Source organism: Stenella coeruleoalba, assembly GCF_951394435.1.
Source record: "Stenella coeruleoalba genome assembly, chromosome: 7".
NCBI lineage: Eukaryota > Metazoa > Chordata > Mammalia > Artiodactyla > Delphinidae > Stenella > Stenella coeruleoalba.
This window is the reverse complement of record NC_137153.1, coordinates 115,718,584-115,735,965: the sequence shown is the minus strand read 5'-3', so window position 1 is coordinate 115,735,965 and position 17,382 is coordinate 115,718,584. Positions and strand designations below refer to the sequence as shown.

The window sequence follows — 17,382 nt, the reverse complement described above, 5'->3', positions numbered from 1 at the left end:
CCAGCAGGAGGGGATGAAGGAGCCGGGGCCAAATCCTGAGATGACTCAGCTTTGGCCCAGGATGGTCCTGGTTTACACCTGTTGTCCCAGTGTAAATATCAGCAGTGACTTCCGTGCCCCTGAAGTACTACTGAGGCTGCACCCAATGAGGGAGAGCTCTTCCCCAAAGAACAGTCTAGGTGCTGGTCCCAGATCAAGTGGAACCATTCCCAAACGTGCCAGGTGGTGTGTCCCCAGTGCCCAGTGACAAAGGCCCTCTCCTAGGCCAAACTGTAGCCAGGCTCCAAGCCCTCTTCTCCACTAGGCCACAACCTTGGCCTATAAAAACTACAGACTTCAGGGCTTCCCTGGTGGCGCAGTGGTTGAGAGTCCGCCTGCCGATGCAGGGGACATGGGTTCGTGCCCCGGTCCGGGAGGATCCCACATGCCGCGGAGCGGCTGGGCCCGTGAGCCATGGCCGCTGAGCCTGCGCATCCGGAGCCTGTGCTCTGCAACGGGAGAGGCCACAACAGTGAGAGGCCCGCATACCGCAAAAAAACACAAACAACTACAGACTTCAGCGCAAGTGATTTCGTTCACTCCCACCTCTGACATTAAAAGACTTAAACACTAACATAGCTTCTAACAGCTCCAGGTCACATCCCTAGGATGACCCTAGCCCCCTCTTAAAGTGCCTGCCTGAGAAAGCTCCAGGCTGCCAAAAGAATTTACTGTTTTTAACCAACACCCTGACCACCCTTTCTTAGAGCATTTACTAAAAAGGGCTTACAATTGTGAATGCTTTCTCTGTCCCTCTGAGGTGTATTTGTACCTCCTACAACTCAGGAGTGTCTTTCTCAAGGACCTGATAGCCATCCCTTTAAAATGTAATCATCAGGAAGGATCAGGCCTCTGTCTCCCAGTCTCTGTGGGAGGATAGAAGCTGAACTTCAATTATTGCCAGATAGCAGACACAGCTGGCCTAATCAGCACTTACCCTGACCCACTGTTTGTAATTTTTCACTGCTCTGAGTCTCTTCAAGCCCCTACCCTTCCCCATCTCAACTCCCTCATTCTCCCTTTAAAATACCCAGTCACCTCTATACAAACCAAAGCTGCACTGGGACTTCCCTGGCCTGAAGCCCTGGGTTGGGCAAGGCTGAAGGGTGTAGGTGCTGGCTTAGAGCCGGGGAGACAAGACAGTCCTGTGCTAGACACTCTTATTTCCATTATTGAGTCCTCCAACCACCTCAGCAGGGGGGTACTATTATCATCTCCATTACACAGACAGAAAACAGAGCTCGCAGTGGTTCAGTAACTTGCCCAAACTCATACAGGTAGGAAGAGGCAGTGCTGGGATTTCTGACTCTGACCCAAGTTGGGCCCCTCATAGCCAGAATCTGCACCACGTACCTCCACTCTGCTCTCATCCCATCTGCAATATCTGAAAATGAATAGGAGGTAAGGGTATCACCACGGCGCAACCTTGGGCGAGTCCTGCCCCTCTCGAGGGCTCAGGCGTCACATCTCCGAACCGCGCACAATTCTGCAACCTGAAGTCACAACACCTGGGTCTTTGAAGCGTCCAGGAAGCTGTACGCATGCGTTAGGCTGTGGCCCTGGGGCTGGTGGTGGAATCCCAGTGGGGCTGGGTCGAGGCTCCCGACGGCTCCCCGGCTTTCGAAAGTTACCTGGCTGGTGGGGCGTGGGGTTGGGGGCGTTACCGGCTGCGCGCGCGCCGGCCCCGCCCTCAGCCTCTTCAGGCACCTGTGGGCTCGAGGGCCTACTCGGCCGCAGCTACCGTCCAATAGGCAGTCTCCGTCACCCAAGTCGGCCCCGCCCACAGCCTGTCTCCTCCAATCCCCGGGTGGCGGTGGGTCCTCTCCCTCGGAGGGCCCGCCCCTCTGAGCGCTTCTTCCGGGTGGGGCCCCGGGCAGAGGCGATGGCGCCGTGGGCGCTGCTCAGGCCTGGGGTCCTGGTGCGGACCGGGCACACCGTCCTGACCTGGGGGATCACGCTGGTGCTCTTCCTGCATGATACCGGTGAGCCGGACCCCGCGCGACCCTGGACCCCCCCGATCCCGCATGATTCCCTAGATGTTTGGGTCTCACTGAGTCCCTTGCCGAAGCCCAAGAGATCCTGGGATTCACCCAATCTCCTCCACATCCTGAGGCCCCCTCCCCATCTCTCATTCCAAGAGCCACCTGCTTTCTGCCTAATACCCAGTTGATCTCTAATTAATTCCAGAATCTTCCTGATCCCTGCCAGATACCCTGTCTGTCCCAGGACCCACCCGGTGCCCCAGATCCGACGACCGACTCGAGCCCCCTTCTCCCCTGATCCTGGGACCCGCCCGACCCTTCCCAGGAATTGACTCCCAAGATTCCGAGGATCAACTAGATGAAGGACTGGCGTCCCGCCCAGCCCTGTGGCCACTAGCTGCCCAAGTCCAGGCTCCCCAGCCTCAGGCAAGAGAACACCGCATAGGGGAGCAGCCTGTCCCTCACGTCCTCATCCTTGATTCTCGCCCTGGTAGCATTCATTCATCCCATCAACCCCCTTCCACCCTTCCTCCTCTTTACCCACCACAGGCCACCTCTGTGGCCACCTCCAGCACAAGTTTTCACCCTCCCTCACTACCACCATCACAGCCCCCACACATCATCCCTCCTTGCTCCAGCATAAAACCCCGGACCGGGGGCGTTCTCACTTTCCTCCCAAGACCTCAAGTCTCCTCCACTGCCTCTGCCCCTTAGCCTAAAAACCTGCTCAGTCTCCCCATCAGAAAGAACCCCCCCTCAGTGCCACCCCCCCTTCCTTCTCCGCTCCCTTTTACAGTCAAGGGGCACCAGAGTTGGCCACACTCGGCTGTCTGGCCGTCTCCTGCCCCTCGCTCTTCAGCCCCCCGCCTCCCAAAATCCTTCAGTCACCTCCATGGGCTGGACCCTTCCTTGCCTGGGCTCCCCTGTTGTCCCTCTGCAGCATCCCAGCCAGCCTGCCGACCCTGCCCTCCTCTGTCTCTTGGGCATCTTGGACCTGGCCAGCTTCTCCGCATCTCAGAGCCAGACCCCTCCTCCCTCTCCCCCACATCCAGCCAAGTCTGGCCCCATCAGCCTCCTTACCCCGCTGTCCATCCCCTCTTCTCCACCCTTCCTGCCACTGCCCTTGTCCAGACACGCTCCGCTCCGTGTCCCAGATAAGCCTCCCCTCTGATCCATCTTTTCTCTAGCAGTAAGAGGGCTTTCAGAAACATACCCGACCCTATAACCTTCCATGGTTCTCTATTGCGCTCCAGAGAGCGTGTAGATGAACTGCTTTTTTTTTTTTGCTGAACGTGAACTTCTCCCTCCTGCACCCTATGCAGTGGCCACACCTGACCATTCATCAAACTCCAACTCCAGGCCTTCCCTCAGCCAGGGACACACTTCCCCCCTCCAGCTGCACCCCTCACCTGCACCCTCCTATTCTGTCGCCGCAGCCTCACTCTCCCCCTCTGGCCTCTCCAGCGCTGCGGCAGTGGGAAGAGCAGGGGGAGCTGCTCGTGCCCCTCACCTTCCTGCTCTTGGTACTGGGCTCCCTGCTGCTTTACCTGGCTGTGTCACTCATGGACCCGGGATACGTGAATGTCCTGCCCCAGCCCCAGGTAACCAGGGCTCCCAAACATCTCCTCCCCCGCAACAGGGAACTCAAGGCCCCAGTAACAATCTCATGCTAGACCCTGTGCTGAGGGCTTTCCTAGGGAATCCCAGGGAATCGTCTTGCCAGACCTAGAGCCCCATCCTACAATGAGGAAATTGCCAAGACCCAGATAGGGGAAGTAACTGGCAAAGGTCACACAGCCTCGCCATCCAGGGCACTCTGCCCCCACTCTACCACCTCCATTACACAGGGGATGGATCCCCAAACGTGCACACCCAGAGTTAAGCTGGCCCCCAAGGGAGCTACCCACCAGTGCCCTCTGCCTCCCAAGGGAACCCCATCTCATACTGTGTCCCCCCATTTTCAGGAGGAGGCCCAGGAAGAGCAGACAGCCATGGTTCCTCAGGCCATCCCCCTGCGGCGCTGCAGATACTGCACGGTGCTGGTGGGTGATGCAGGGACCTCCGTGGGAGGGTCGGGCAAGATTGAGACTCCTTGGCCTCATCCCTCCTCCAGGAAGGCCTCCCAGATGTCAGCCCTGACCTCCCGCCCACATTGTTGGGTCCAGAAGGGAGCCAGTGTTGAGGCCTGACTCCCTGTGTGCCCACAGCAACCCCTGCGGGCCCGTCACTGCCGTGAGTGCCGTCGTTGTGTCCGCCGATATGACCACCACTGTCCCTGGATGGAGAACTGCGTGGGGGAGCGCAATCACCCAGTGTTCGTGGCCTACCTGGCACTGCAGCTGGTGGTGCTTCTGTGGGGCCTGTACCTGGCATGGTGGGTTCCCCCAGCGCCCCGGGTGGGTGGGTGGGGGGCAGGCAGCAGGCACCCACCAGGTGTGGAGAGAGCCAGGCTCCCTCTTCAGGGGCCTCGGACCCTCTCCCAAATGGCCGGCCCACCTGGGGTCCCTGGGGCAAAGCTGCCAACCACACACCCGCCAGCTCTGGGTCCCTGTCCCCCTCCTTCCCCGCAGGTCTGGCCTCCGCTTCTTCCGGCCTTGGGGGCTCTGGCTGCGGTCCAGCGGGCTCCTGTTTGCCACCTTCCTGCTGCTGTCACTCTTCTCCCTAGTGGCCAGCCTGCTCTTGGCCTCGCACCTCTACCTGGTGGCCAGCAACACCACCACCTGGGAGTTCATCTCCTCACACCGTATCGCCTACCTCCGCCAGCGCCCCGGCAACCCCTTCGACCGCGGCCTGACCCGCAACCTGGCCCACTTCTTCTGTGGATGGCCCTCGGGGTCCTGGGAGACACTCTGGGCTGAGGACGAGGAAGGCAGCAGCCAGGATGTTTAGGGTTGCTAGAGGCCGGGCCACCGTCTTGTGCCTGAAAACCAGAGGGGCCGCACCCGGGGGCATCAGCGCTCCAAGGGCCTGGACCTCCTCACTGCTGCCCACTCCTCCCAGGCCTCAGGGTGGAGCTGAAGGACAGAACCCTGCCTCAAAGGCAGAAGAGGAGGAAGAGGACCCATGGGGGGCTCGGGCACCAAGGACCTGGGTTATGGAGACTTCCACCCTCCCCACCCCAAGCCAGGCTGCCTCCAGTGCACAGTTTTATAAATGTAATAATCCATAAAGCAAGTCAAGTATTCAAAATAACAAACCAAACTGCTCCCCGCTGTGCCTCCCTTTCGGGTCCAGGTCTTGCAACGGGCAGGGGAGAGGTGGTCGGGAGAAGGGAGGGGAGGCAGCACTTTGCCCGGTGACTGAGCAAAGCCCACGACAGCAGCCCGTGGCGGCCACCTTGAGTCCCAAGGGCTCATCAATACCGGGGCGCCCAGGCGGGCAGAAAGGCGGGCAAGCAGAGGCTCCAACCGTCGGGGGGGCAGGGGGTAGAGAGCCCGGGAGGCCCTCAGGGCTCCAGGAATCGCTGGGACACAAAGTCGAAGTCCCGGAAGGCAGCCTGTTGGCGGGCGGTGAGGGGGCTGCGGGCATCAGGCGGCGTCAGGGCAGGCGGCAGCCCCGTGAACTCGCCCTCGAAGTAGCGCAGGTCTGTGGGGCCGCAGAGGGTGGGCACAAATGGGGGCCGGACGGCTCGGGCGAGCAGGGCCTGCCAGTCGGTGGTCTGGGGGCAAGGGTTAGAGGTGCCTCAGACGACGGGAGCGGCAGCCCCGCGGGCCCTCGATGCCTCCCACTGTGCCAGGCTCCTGGACCACTGCGGCCCTGGCCACTCACCCTGAAGAAAGGCTGTGTCTTGATCTCCTCAGCATCCCGCTCCCCTGCCCCCAGGCGCTTCTCGGGGCACTTCTGGAGGAGCTGGGGGACAGGACAGGTGCTCATTCAGGGTGTTCGGGCCCCAGGCACTGCCCGCCTCCCCCTCTCCAGCCTCTCGGGTAGGGATCCCTGAGCCAGGAGCAGCTGTCGGCCCAGCCCTGGACCCTGAGGTGATTACCTTCTTTTTTTTTTTTTTTTAAAGAGTTTGTTTTGTTTTGTTTTTTGGGGGACGCGCCACGCAGCTTGCGGGATTTTAGTTTCCCCGACCAGGGATCGAACCCGCGCCCCCTGCAGTGGAAGTGCAGAGTCTTAACCACTGGACCACCGGGGAAGTCCCTGCGATTACCTTCTGAATGAGCTCAAGCCCTTGCACCGACAGAAAGCGCGGGTATGGGGCTTCTGCATTGACGATGCAGTCAAACACCTCCTCCTCGGTGTCCCCTGGAAACGGGCACTGCAGGGATGGGGCTCAGCAGGGTACGTGGGCCACCCCCACCCCCACCCGACCTGGAGGCCCCACCAGCACCCCGTCCAGCGCTCACCTCGCCCACCAGCATCTCGTAGAGCAGCACGCCCAGCCCCCACCAGTCCACAGCCCGCGTATAGGCCTCCTGGGTCAGCACCTCAGGGGCCAGGAACTCCGGGGTGCCACAGAAGGTGCTCGTCCGGTCCCCAAAGCCGATCCCTGCAAACCGACATCCACACTGATGCCAGCGTGGTGTGTTACCCACAAGAACCTCTCGCTGTCAGAATCAAGCACCCACCCTCCTTATGACCCCATGTCTGAACCTGTGCCGAGCCCTGCCCCACACCCTCGGAGGTGGGAACGGTTTTAATGCCACCGGATTGATGAGGAATCTGAGTCTCAGACAAGCTCGTGTGCCAGGGTCACGCAGAAAGCAGAACCCAGTGCCCTCTCCCGGCCCAGGAACTCCCTCTGGCCAAGGGCAAGGGGCTCTTTTAGAGCTTTTAGGGCTGGGAAGGACGAGCCAATGTGTCCAGCTAGTCCCTGGAATGAGAGCTGGGAGGCAGATTTCCTGGGAGCTGCCACTTGCCCACCACCCTGCTGGCCTGGGCTGAGTGAGCACGACTGAAAGACGGGATCCTGGACGGGAGGCACCCACCTTCCTTACAGAGCCCAAAGTCTGCAATCTTCAGGAAACCCTGGGCATCCAGCAGAAGATTATCCAACTTAAGGTCTCTGAGGGCAAAGGCGGGGCAGATCGAAGGGGCTAAGAAGCACTGAGGCCCAGGGAACAGCGGCCCCACCCTAGAGCAGCCCAGGAGGAGGGTAGCATCTGCCCCCTCGCCCACTCCCCCAGCATCTCGGGGGCAAGTTACCTGTAAATGATCTTCTGCTCATGTAAGAACTGCAGCCCCAGGACCACACAGGCCAGATAGAACCTGGAGGGTTGGGGCAGGGGGTAGTTCAGGCCCAGGACTGTGGGGGACAGGGCAGGGAGGCACCAGGATGGCCATGGCCTGGGGACCCCAGATATCCCTGCCAGAGTCATGTGGGGGTGAGAGACTGGCAGTAGCCTCATGTGTAGCAGGGGTGGAGCTCCTCCAGATAACAGCCTGCCCTTCCTGGGCTCTGAGATTGTGCCAGGGATGACACCGAGTATCCTCACGCCGACCCTGGCATCCTCCCAGCAGCCTGCTGTGGACACCCGTCACGCCTATGTTTCAAATGAGGATCTCAGACTCCCAGCCAGGGTCGCACAGCTAGTGGCTGAGCAGATATGTGAATCCGGGCTCCAGAGCCCACACTCTGCTGGGCAAGAAATACCACCACCAGCTGTTGGTTACTTACTGCTCACCAGTCCCTGTGCTCAGCAATTTCTAAATGTTATGTTCATCCATGCAACAAGCCTATGAAATAGTTATCGTTAGCCCAATTCACAGCTATATAAACTGAGGTCTGAGGTCACAAACGCTATGAGGGTTGATAACCAGGATCTGAACCAAGGCCTCCCTGACTCCATGCTCTTCTGCTGATGGGCACCCTGGAGGAAGCAGGATGAACGCGTTGCCAGGTACAGGGAAGCAGGGAAGGCTTGCTGGAAGAGGCGTACAGGAGAGATGGGAACCCACCGGGCCTGGGGCTCAGGGAAGACGTCCTCATGGATCTGCATCATGAGGTCGCCACCGGGCACAAACTCAGTCACGAAGCAGGCGTGGCTGGAGGTGTGGAAGCAGGCAAGGAGGGAGAGTAGGAAGGGGTGCCCCATGCGGCCCACGGCCTCCAGGATTCGCTTCTCGCAGTACAGGCTGCAAGAGGAGGGTGTGGGTTTTAGAGGGAAGGAGGGAACCCAAAAGGGAATGAAAACCTCCCCTGACTATGCCCTGTCACCCACACAACACCCCTGGGTCACTGGCTCTTAAGTCAAAGTGCCAGGCAGCTAGAGTGATGGTTCACATGTATCCGGAGCTCGCATAGGTCTTTTTTTTTGGCCACGCTGTGTGGCAGGCGGGATCTCAGTTCCCCGACCAGGGATGGAACCAGCACCCCCTGCAGTGGAAGCGCAGAGTCTTAACCACTGGACCACCAGGGAAGTCCCTCACATAGGTCTTGAACCTGTACAACCACCCTGTTCCCATTTCACAGATGAGGAAACTGAGGTGCATGAACGAGGGGACCTGCCCAAGGGCACACAGTTAACAACTGCAGTTGCTAAAAAGAGAGCCCAGGCCTGGCTGGCCCCACAGGGTCACCTCTTACAAGGCCCAGTAGCATTCAGCTGCCTTCCGGGGCCACCAGCCCAGGCCTGCCATCCTGGGTACCCTCCACGTGCCCGGATGCCGGGAACCCCCTGGCCTCAGCACACACCTCTCTATCTCGTCCCGGCTCAGCACCTCTTGCTTCTTCAGCGCTTTGATGGCATAGTATTGACCTGTCCCCTTGAACTGGACCAGGAGGACCTGGGGACCAGAGAGAGACTGGGCTCCAGGTGGGCAGTACAGGAGTCTACTTCCCCCACCCACTGCCCCACAGACCCCAGAGTCCCCCTAGCTAGCGTGTGTCGGGGCCTGCCCACCCCCCTCCACTGCACCTCATGAGCCCACTACCTTCCCGAAGTGGCCCCGGCCCAGCACGGCCAAGCAGCGGAAGTCCTGAAGCCGGGGGGGTTTCCTGCAAGAGAGAGGGTACAGGAAGCCCCTGGGACAAGGGCTGGGGCTTCGCCAAGGGCCGCTCCAAACCCTCCCTCCACGCCTGGTCCTGGGCTGTCCCCACCTGTGAGGCAAGAGGGGCAGGGGCTGGAGAGGCCGGGTGGGAGCTCCTAGGACTGCCATTTCCTGGGGTCTGGCATGCAGGTGGAGCTCAGTAACGTGGGCTCCGCAAGTGAGAACCTGAGAGCAAGCCAAGAGCTCGGGGCGACGTGAGAACGCCTGACATGCAAACACCCAAGTGAGTGGACAGATGTCTCTCTCAAACGCCAAGGTGAGCCTGCCAGGGGTACCTGGTGGCTGAGGCTGGCAGAGACGGCTCGAGTCGAGTCCTGGGCTCCATGTGGGGGCGTTTGGTGCTCTGTGAGGGCAGAGGGGCTCAGGGCAGAGGGGGCTTCCTCTCCTTCTTCCCCCCAGCCCTGCCGTCCCCACCCAGACAGTCCCCAGCATGACCAGCCCTGCCACCGCTCACCGGCATCTCCTCGGGGGTCGGCTCCTGGGGCAGGCAGAGGCGCGGCGGCTTGGGTGGGGATTGGATCTCTTCTCGCAAGGGGGTCTTCTGGGGCGGGAAATTACTGTGGGGAGGAAGCAGACACACGACCGGGCACAGGCGGATGGAATGCGGGGGGGGTGGGCCCACAGCCACGTGAGACAGAGAGACGGGTCAGAGGGCGAGCAACGGGGACAGGCACTGTCTGCATCTGGAGTGAGGTGACTCCACAGAGAAGCAGGCAGCCTGGGGCGAGGCTCCTCACCTGGGCGAGGCAGGGTCGGCGGCCCCCCGGGGTGTGGCTGGGGTCTGGGAGCACCCTTTCGGGGGGCTGATGGTGCTTGGAGAGCTGCAGGGGGGCAGTAGGCTCATGACCAAGCGCCCCCAGGCCGCCATGCTGAGGTTCATCTGGGAAGCCCTCAGGAAGTCCTGACCTGGGGCAAAAGGGGGCTCAGTCCCGGGGTCTCCTAAGGGTCCCAGCCCTGCTCCCTACTAGCCAGCCTTCTCCACTCCACACCTCTGCGTTTTGAGAAAATGCGCTTCTGCCTCTGCAGCCGGGGCCTTCTCTCAATGACAGGGTCACAGAAGGTCACCTGCAGGGACAGGGGGCAGGGCTGAAGACCAGTCCCCTCCCACCCCACCTGCCACGGGCACCTCCTCAGCCTCCAGGCTCCCAGCCTGAGCCCATGTCAACAGACACAAGAGCCAGAAGGACTCAGAGAGGTGGATTCAACATCCTCATTGGGACCAGTGGGGAAACCAAGGCCCGGAGAAGAGAGGTGGTCCAGGGTCACACACGCGGCAGGGCAGACAGGACAAGGATGCAGGCCGCTAGGCTCCCATGAAGTCCTCAGAGAGGGGCTGGGAATCCTTCCTTCCTCTAGATCTCCTCCCTCTGGGCCTCAATTTCCACTCCTACGTGTGGGTGCAGAGCACAGGCTCAAAGGCCCTTCTTTGCTCTAACGGAGCCAGGGGCCCACGAGGTCAGAGGGCAGGGGCCAGTGGGCACCTGGACAAAGAGCAGCCCCTGCGGCACCAGGCTGAGGGAGAGCTGGTGACAGGCATTGTCCAGGAAGTCCTCCAGCCTCAGGAAGGCCACGCCACACAGCTGCCGCCAGTCCCGCCAGTGCACCCCAATCTCCAGCTCTCGGGCCTGCAGTGGGAAGGCCAGGTTGAGGGGTGGAGCACGGCACGAGCCACTACCTGGCCGGCCTTCCACCCCACGGCCCACGGTCACCCCTGTCCACACAAGGCAGCCTCACCCGCTCCAGGGGGACGACAAAGGTCTGGTCCCAGGACTGCTTGGCCACAGGCCCCCAGGCCGTCTGGCCCACAATGCGATTGTCCACCTTCAGCACGGCCAACACCTCACCTGTGGGGCCAGAGCCAGGGCTCAGGGCAGGCCGGGAGCAGGGGTCCCTCGCTGTTCCCCAGCTTCCCGTGCCCCCTACTCACTGGCCAGCTCGCCTCCACCACGCTGCTGCTTGGCCCTGCTCCAAAGCCAGCCCTGGGAGGGGGTCCCGGCCAGCGCGGCCACGGGGGAACGTCCAGGCACAGCTGTCAGCAGCTGCTCACAGCCCAGGAGGTGGACCTGCAGCGTCCCTGCCAGGGAGCATGGTGGGGGGCCGTTATCAGGTGCCGTCCTCCAATGGACCCCTGGGACCCCAGGAATGCTACCTTCTCCTGGAGGTATAGCTAAACACAGACCTTGCCCACATTAGGCCTCGGCAGCCACCTGCCACTCTTGGGGCCGGCCAACTGGTCCTCCCCTCCTGCACACTCTCTACGTGTTGGAAGAAGCAGGGACACACAGGCAGAGGAGTGAGACTCAGACCTCAGCCGGGTTGCACGGGACCGCAGCGCGTGGCGACACACTGCTCAGGGCTCAGGGCCTAGGAACAGCGCCACGGCAGGGATGAGAGTCCAGGGAAGAGCAGGAGGCCTGGCTGGCGGACCTGTCCCACCGCTTCCCCGGGCCCGTCTCCCCATCTGCACAGCGGAAAGCAGCGCCAGCTCAGCCCTACCTCCTGCAATGGGCACAAGCGTGTTTTGCCAACCAAGCAGATTCATTTTAGGGTCATTAGAGACGTGTCCCTCAAAGGGCAGAGGAAGCAGTGGGACTCTGGCCGCCCTTGAGGACATACACTGGGCCTAAGAGCACCATTTAGGGAGTCTGGGCCTGGGGTTTACACTCTGAGAGACCTCATAAAACAAGGCAGTGCCAGGGTGGAAGAACGATTGGAGGAATACGGGTATTCAGCCAGAAGACAGGATGTGGGGTGGCCCCAAGTACCTGAATTTTAGGCCATTTAACAAGCCCTTACCCCCACCTTCCCCAACTTGTCTACTTGGCTAACTCACATAAGCCCTTCGAGGCCAAGCTCAGACACCACCCCCTCCAGGAAGCATTCCTTGATTCCCCAGGGGCCAGGTGAGGGGGCCCATCCAGCCGCTGTACTTCCCCTTCTCAGCTCTGCTCACAGTGGGATGGGGCCCGTCTACCCTGCATCAGCTCTGTGTTGGCAGGGGCTGGGCTCTCTAGTTGGCACCATGTCCCAGGTGGGAAGTTCAGGGCTTCCAGAGTTGACACTGTTAGATTATTTGGAGGCAGATCCAGCTTGGGATAAAGAAGAACTTTCCAACAGCCCAAACTGCCCGGGACTGGGTATCAAGGCCTCCAGGGCTATGAGCTCCCTAACACTGGCACTTTGAGCACTCTCATGGTTCCTCACTTAAATAATAGCTTCACCGACTGAGCGATCTCTGTGCCTGCACGGTGCTGAGCACTTCACACGCAACAACTCACTGAATTTTCGCAGCAACCCTATGAAATAGGTGCTGTTATCACCCCCATTTGACAGAGTGGAAAACCGAGGTCTGGAGAGGGGATGTCAGTTGCACAAGGTCACACAGCTAGGGGATGGTGAGGCCAGGATTGGAAGTCTCCAAGATTCTTCCCCACTGTGTTTCAGGCTCCTCCCTGGAAGGGAAGGAGAGCTCTGAAGTAGGAGGGACTCCCGGGTACCTGTCATGGCGGTGGGCTTCACGAGTGTCCCTGAAGGCTGGGGGTTCCCAGACACAGCAGTCCGCAGCTCCCGGGCCACTCTGCCACGCAGAGGGTGTGCAGGAGGCAGTCCCTCCAGCAGCTGCTCCAAGGCCAGCCGCAGGAGGTCCAGTTTCTGGGAGGACTCCTGGAGCTGGGCCTGAGCCTGCAGAAGGGATACAGGGCCATGGGGTAACGGCGGGGGCAGCCGCTCAGGCCACCTGGAGACACCCTGGCTGAGGTCTAGACAAGAATGTGCCTCCTGTTTCCTCATTGCCACCCCTCACAGCCAGTCCAGCGGTGTCTCCCGCCACTGCAGAGGGTGGTACCACTCAGAGAGGAGCAGCAGTGGGTGGGGACCATGATCTGACCTCGGCTAGCACCTTGCGGTCCTGCGTTCGCCGGCTACCGAGCAGCTTCACCACGTTCTTGGCGCCCTCGGCCACGGCAGCCTCGATGCGTAGCCGGTGCCGCAGCTCCTCCACCAGCAGCTCCGGTCCTGGGAGGAGGGGGTCAGCCCTCAGGCCCATGCCCGGCTCCGCTCTGCCCATCCACACTTCTCAAGGCCTCACCTGGCTCAGGGGACCCGCTGGCCTCCAGGCTGCTGATCTTCATTCGTAGCAGGGCCACCTTCAGCTGGCTGTCCTGTAGCATCTGCTGGGCGGCTGCCAGAAGCTTCCTCTCCTGTGGGGTTGTAACATATGCCCCCTGAGGCCAGGACAAGGCCGGAACCTCCCTGGTCAGACCAGGGACTGGAGCAAGCCTCCCCTATCTGTCCAGAATTGAAGCTAAGCCTCTCTCGGTAGGCCAGATACTACAGCCAAGCCTCCCTTTTTAGACTAGGTCTGGAGCAGACGTCCCCCATCAGACTAGACAAGGGAGCGCTAAGGTCAAGCCTCCCTTATTAGATCAGGGCGAGCCTCCACATCATGCTGGGGGTTGGGACAGGTTGGGAGTTGGGCTGAGATTCCCCATTAGACGTGTTTTGCCTTCTCTGTTAGACAAGGGGTTCGAGCCATGCCTTTCCCACCAAGCTGAGATTTGGGGTTCTGCCTCCCCCGTCAGACTAAGGGTGAGACTGTCTCTCTTACAGGGTCAATGGCCGGGTTGCATTTCCCTATCAGAATAGGGGCTGGTAGTGGGATGAAGTGGGAGATTGGGATTGACATATATACACTAATATGTATAAAATAGATAACTAATAAGAAACTGCTGTATAAAAAAAATTCAAAAATTCAAAAAAAAAAAAAAAGAATAGGGTCTGGATCACCATCTTCTCTAATAATCAGAGAGCCAAATCTCTTCCCCTCAGATCCCAGGGGCCTTACCTTGGGAGTGCCACTGGCATACGTGTGGGTCATATTCTCGGCTCCCTGCTTGACCTTCAGCTCTACCTGCAGCTGCCTCTGTAGAGCCTCCAGGTGTCGGGCCCTTGGTTGCTCTGCCAGCGGACGAGGGCCTGAGGCCGCAGGTTCTGTGTGCAAAGAGCGTGGGGCTCATGAACCCCTCCCCCAGAGCCGAGAGCCCCTCATGGCCTAGCTCTCTCCTCCCCGCCCCTCCCGGGCAGGGGCTACAAGAGGAGGCTCTAAGAGAGGTCAGGGCCAGGGCCAAGGCCAAGGAGCTGGGTCAGCCTGCCGCCTGCTGTCCCGAGGGGCCTGCTCAGATTCCTCACTCACCAGCCGGGCCAGGCCCGGGGCCAGGCAGCAGGATGCGGGCATGCAGCTCCCGCAGCTCCCCGTGCAGCTGCTCCAGGCGGCGGTTGGAGGACCGCAGCAGCTGCTGCACGTGGCCCAGGTGGCGGCGGTCGGTGGCTACCCGCCGCAGGTTCTCCACACCCTCCTTGATTTTCAGCTCCTTCTGGATGGCCCGGCGGATCGCCTCTTTCTCATCCCCTGGGGGCCACTGGCCCGCCCCAGGCTGGAAAGGCAGAGGCCTTAGTCCCCTCAGTCCCCACCTCCACAGCCTCAGCTCATCACAGGCGGAGGGGAAGGGAGGCAGGCGCAGTCAGCACCCAGGACTGACACACATGGTTTGGGAAGCATCTATGAGCTTAGAGCTAGCATCCCTAAGCCAGATGGAAACCCCAAGGCTATTTATCCAGCCCATGCTCCTGTCCTGTGCCATCAGAGAGAAGAGTAAGGGGGAAAAAATTGTTGATGTTTACATGGTGTTCTGTTCTAAGAACTGTGCAGACATTAACTTGTTGATCCTGACAGCAACCCCATGAGGTAGGTGTAGTTATTATCCCCATTTTATAGATGAGGAAACTGAGACACAGAGAGGTTAAGTAATTTGCCCAAGGCCACAACACAGGGAAGGAGATGCACCGTCATCTCTTGGGCCCCAGCCTCTCCCTGCCGGTCATGCTTACATCGGGCTGCTCTCAGTCTGGGATCCAGGCTAAGGTCTGGGGACCAGAAAAGAGGCTTGGCACTGAGAAGGGCCCCCCCGCCACCACCAAGGTCACGCAGACAGGGAAGCCTGTGGCCTGAGTGGAAGCTAGGGCTGTTCCCCTGATCTTCCGACACCCCAGCTGGCAAAGCAGAGGCACAGAGGGGTTGAGGAGGTCTCCAGGGCCCACTCCCGGCTCAGCTCCTGGGAGGAATTAGAAGGCTCTCTCACTGCTTCACCCCAAGCGAGAGCAAGAAAGAGGAAAAGCTCCTTCCCAGAGGCCATTTCAAACCAACGGGTGCTGCTGCTGACCTCAGCCCAGGGTAACCCATGATGCCCCCAACCCAGGACTGCCTCAGAGCCCTCACCTTACCTCTCGGCTCTCCATCTCCCGAGCCCAGTGGAGCCTTGGGGACCCCCACCCCAGGCCTCCGCTGGCCCTCTGGCCCGTCTGTCAGAGGGCAGGGGCGGGGCTCAGGAAATCCTTTGAGGGCCCTAGGCCAGAGGCCAGAGCCAAAGGCCTGAGCAAACAAAGATCCCACGGAGCTGGGGGCCCGGCACCGGGGTCCTGAGTCACCCAGCTGCCGCTGCTGGGCGGAGGTTAACAGGAAATCGGAAAATATGTACAAGCCACGGCTGGAACAGGCAGAGGGACCTCCGGAGGAAGGGGGAGGGAGGGCACAGACGCAGCCCTGAAAGTTGCCCAAGGGGTGGGGGCACTCTAGGAGTCTTGTGGACAACACTTCACCCTTGACCAGAGCCCATGGTCCTGCCTGCTCTGGGCTGGAATCCTGCCAAGTGCGCACACACCTCTCCCTTTCGACTCCGCGGCTGGGGCGCTATCTTGTACACAAACGTCCCCACACCCATTTGCTCTGGGCTAGTATCCCACCTCTCCCCACACACCCCAATAAGACACACAGCCTCGGTCCCACGCGAACCTATTGCCAACTCCGGCAAGAACCCCGCCCCCTCGCCATTTGGTCTGGAACCCTGTGTACCCGAGGGTTCCCCCGGGAATTGGGTAGGCCCCTTCCTCTGGGGTCCCCACTCGCCGCCTGCCTGTGTGCTCTGGGAAGGACCCCACGACCGCGTGGGAGTGGCACCCTCCGCCTGCCGCACACATTCTTCTCCCCTCCCAGGACCCGTCCCTAGGTGCCTGCACGGCCCCCCTTTGCTTTCGCAGCGGATGCACATCGGCCTTAGAGTGTTACCTGGAAGAACAGATTTTAGGAAACTTTGGGGCCCACCCTGGTGGCCCTGACTGCGGACTCAGACGTGCTCATGGTTAGGCCTGACTGGAGGCTCTGATTCACTTGGAGGTGATTTGGGGACGTTTCCAGGAGGCAGGAACGACTTACCCCCAATGCTCAGGTCTGCCCTGCGAAGGTGTAGGGGGGCGCAGGGCAAGGGCTGGGAAGGGACACGGGGAGGGGCTGGGGACGCGGCCGGAGCCCGGGGCGGTGAATGAGCCTCCCCCTACCCCCCGGCCCGCGCCCGAGGCCCGTCCCCCCCGGGCGCCGTTCACCTGCTGCGGCGCCCCCTCTTCCATGGCGCCGCTCGGGCAGCTCGGCCCCTCCTCTCGACCACTCCGGTTCCGGAAGCCCGGGCCCCTCCGCCAGGGCTTTCAAACTTGAAACTTCCCGGGAAGCGGCGCCGGAGTCGCGGGATCGGGCGCCCCCTCCCGAGGTCCGCTGGCCCTCGCGGGACCTGGGATCAGCGCCGCCTCTCGGCCGCGAGGGATCGAGCCCGGCTCCTGACCCAGAGGCCCCGGCGCCTCCCCCGGATCCGATGTTCCGAGGGATTTGGAGCCCAGCGCCCCTCATCTGAGGCCGCGGTTCCCGCTCCTTGAGACACTGACCCCCGCCCCGCGATACAAGGGCAGAAAAGGACATTTCCCGGGCCGGAGTTCTCCAGCTGCCGGGTCGCGCGCCCAGAGGGGCGGGCCCGGGTGGGGACAGCGCCGCCTGCCGGCCGCGGGGCAATGCCTGTGTGGTCTGTCCTCTCTGGGCCGGATCAGCCTCTTCCTCGGAACCCCGCCGCGACCTGGCTCCCGCCCGGAGTCACTCTTCCTCTCCCATGTCATTGGTGTAAAATGGGCTAATCCCATACCTGTCGCCCCCCAAGGAGGCTTGGCCCTGTCTGTAATCACTGTAAGAATGTATGCGTGGGGAAACAATAAAGCCTTACCCAAATTACACCAAATTACAAACGAATCCAAAATCCCTCAGGACCCCCGCCCCATCACTTGACTAGACTGGAGCTTTCTGGTTCACCCAGAGCTGCTCAGCCTTTGCCCTAAAGGGCTCATCTAAACAGAATACACATTTAAACCTTGAGAAAAAGCCACCATTTCAGGAAACTAGCCTGAACTAGGCGGTTCTTGCAATGGCTTAGGTACGTAGGGGACCCTGGTTCTTTACTGCCTAGTCTAGAGTTGTTTAGGCAATTCCTGTTATCCT

General features: G+C 60.8%; 2 protein-coding genes across 4 annotated transcripts; one reads left to right on the top strand and one right to left on the bottom strand.

Annotated features, from left to right (window-relative positions):
• Nucleotides 1-1,911: 1,911 nt before the first annotated feature.
• ZDHHC12 (zDHHC palmitoyltransferase 12) lies at nt 1,912-4,910 on the top strand (the record flags this gene model as incomplete). 3 transcript variants are annotated; one of them, XM_079926723.1, is made up of 5 exons in its annotated part: nt 1,912-2,021; nt 3,486-3,622; nt 3,986-4,063; nt 4,229-4,395; nt 4,592-4,910. In XM_079926723.1, exons 1-5 carry the CDS (start codon nt 1,922-1,924, stop codon nt 4,908-4,910), a joined length of 801 nt encoding a protein of 266 aa, XP_079782849.1. In that variant the 5' UTR covers nt 1,912-1,921. The 3 variants fall into 3 exon arrangements, with proteins under 3 accessions (XP_079782849.1, XP_079782851.1, XP_079782850.1); XM_079926725.1 differs by having other exon boundaries at nt 4,229-4,417; nt 4,592-4,906; XM_079926724.1 differs by having other exon boundaries at nt 1,938-2,021; nt 3,458-3,622.
• A 553-nt stretch (nt 4,911-5,463) lies between these two features.
• Nucleotides 5,464-16,959, bottom strand: PKN3 (protein kinase N3). Its single transcript, XM_079926726.1, is given in 24 exon segments — nt 5,464-5,679; nt 5,790-5,870; nt 6,175-6,282; nt 6,371-6,513; nt 6,953-7,029; nt 7,170-7,232; nt 7,923-8,099; nt 8,659-8,750; nt 8,898-8,961; nt 9,290-9,357; nt 9,469-9,571; nt 9,752-9,920; nt 10,004-10,079; nt 10,496-10,639; nt 10,749-10,858; nt 10,942-11,088; nt 12,512-12,695; nt 12,901-13,028; nt 13,102-13,213; nt 13,858-14,003; nt 14,206-14,446; nt 16,282-16,287; nt 16,289-16,381; nt 16,383-16,959. Coding segments are annotated over 24 exon segments (2,835 nt in total). The 5' UTR covers nt 16,473-16,959; the 3' UTR covers nt 5,464-5,466.
• Between the last annotated feature and the right edge of the window lie 423 nt (nt 16,960-17,382).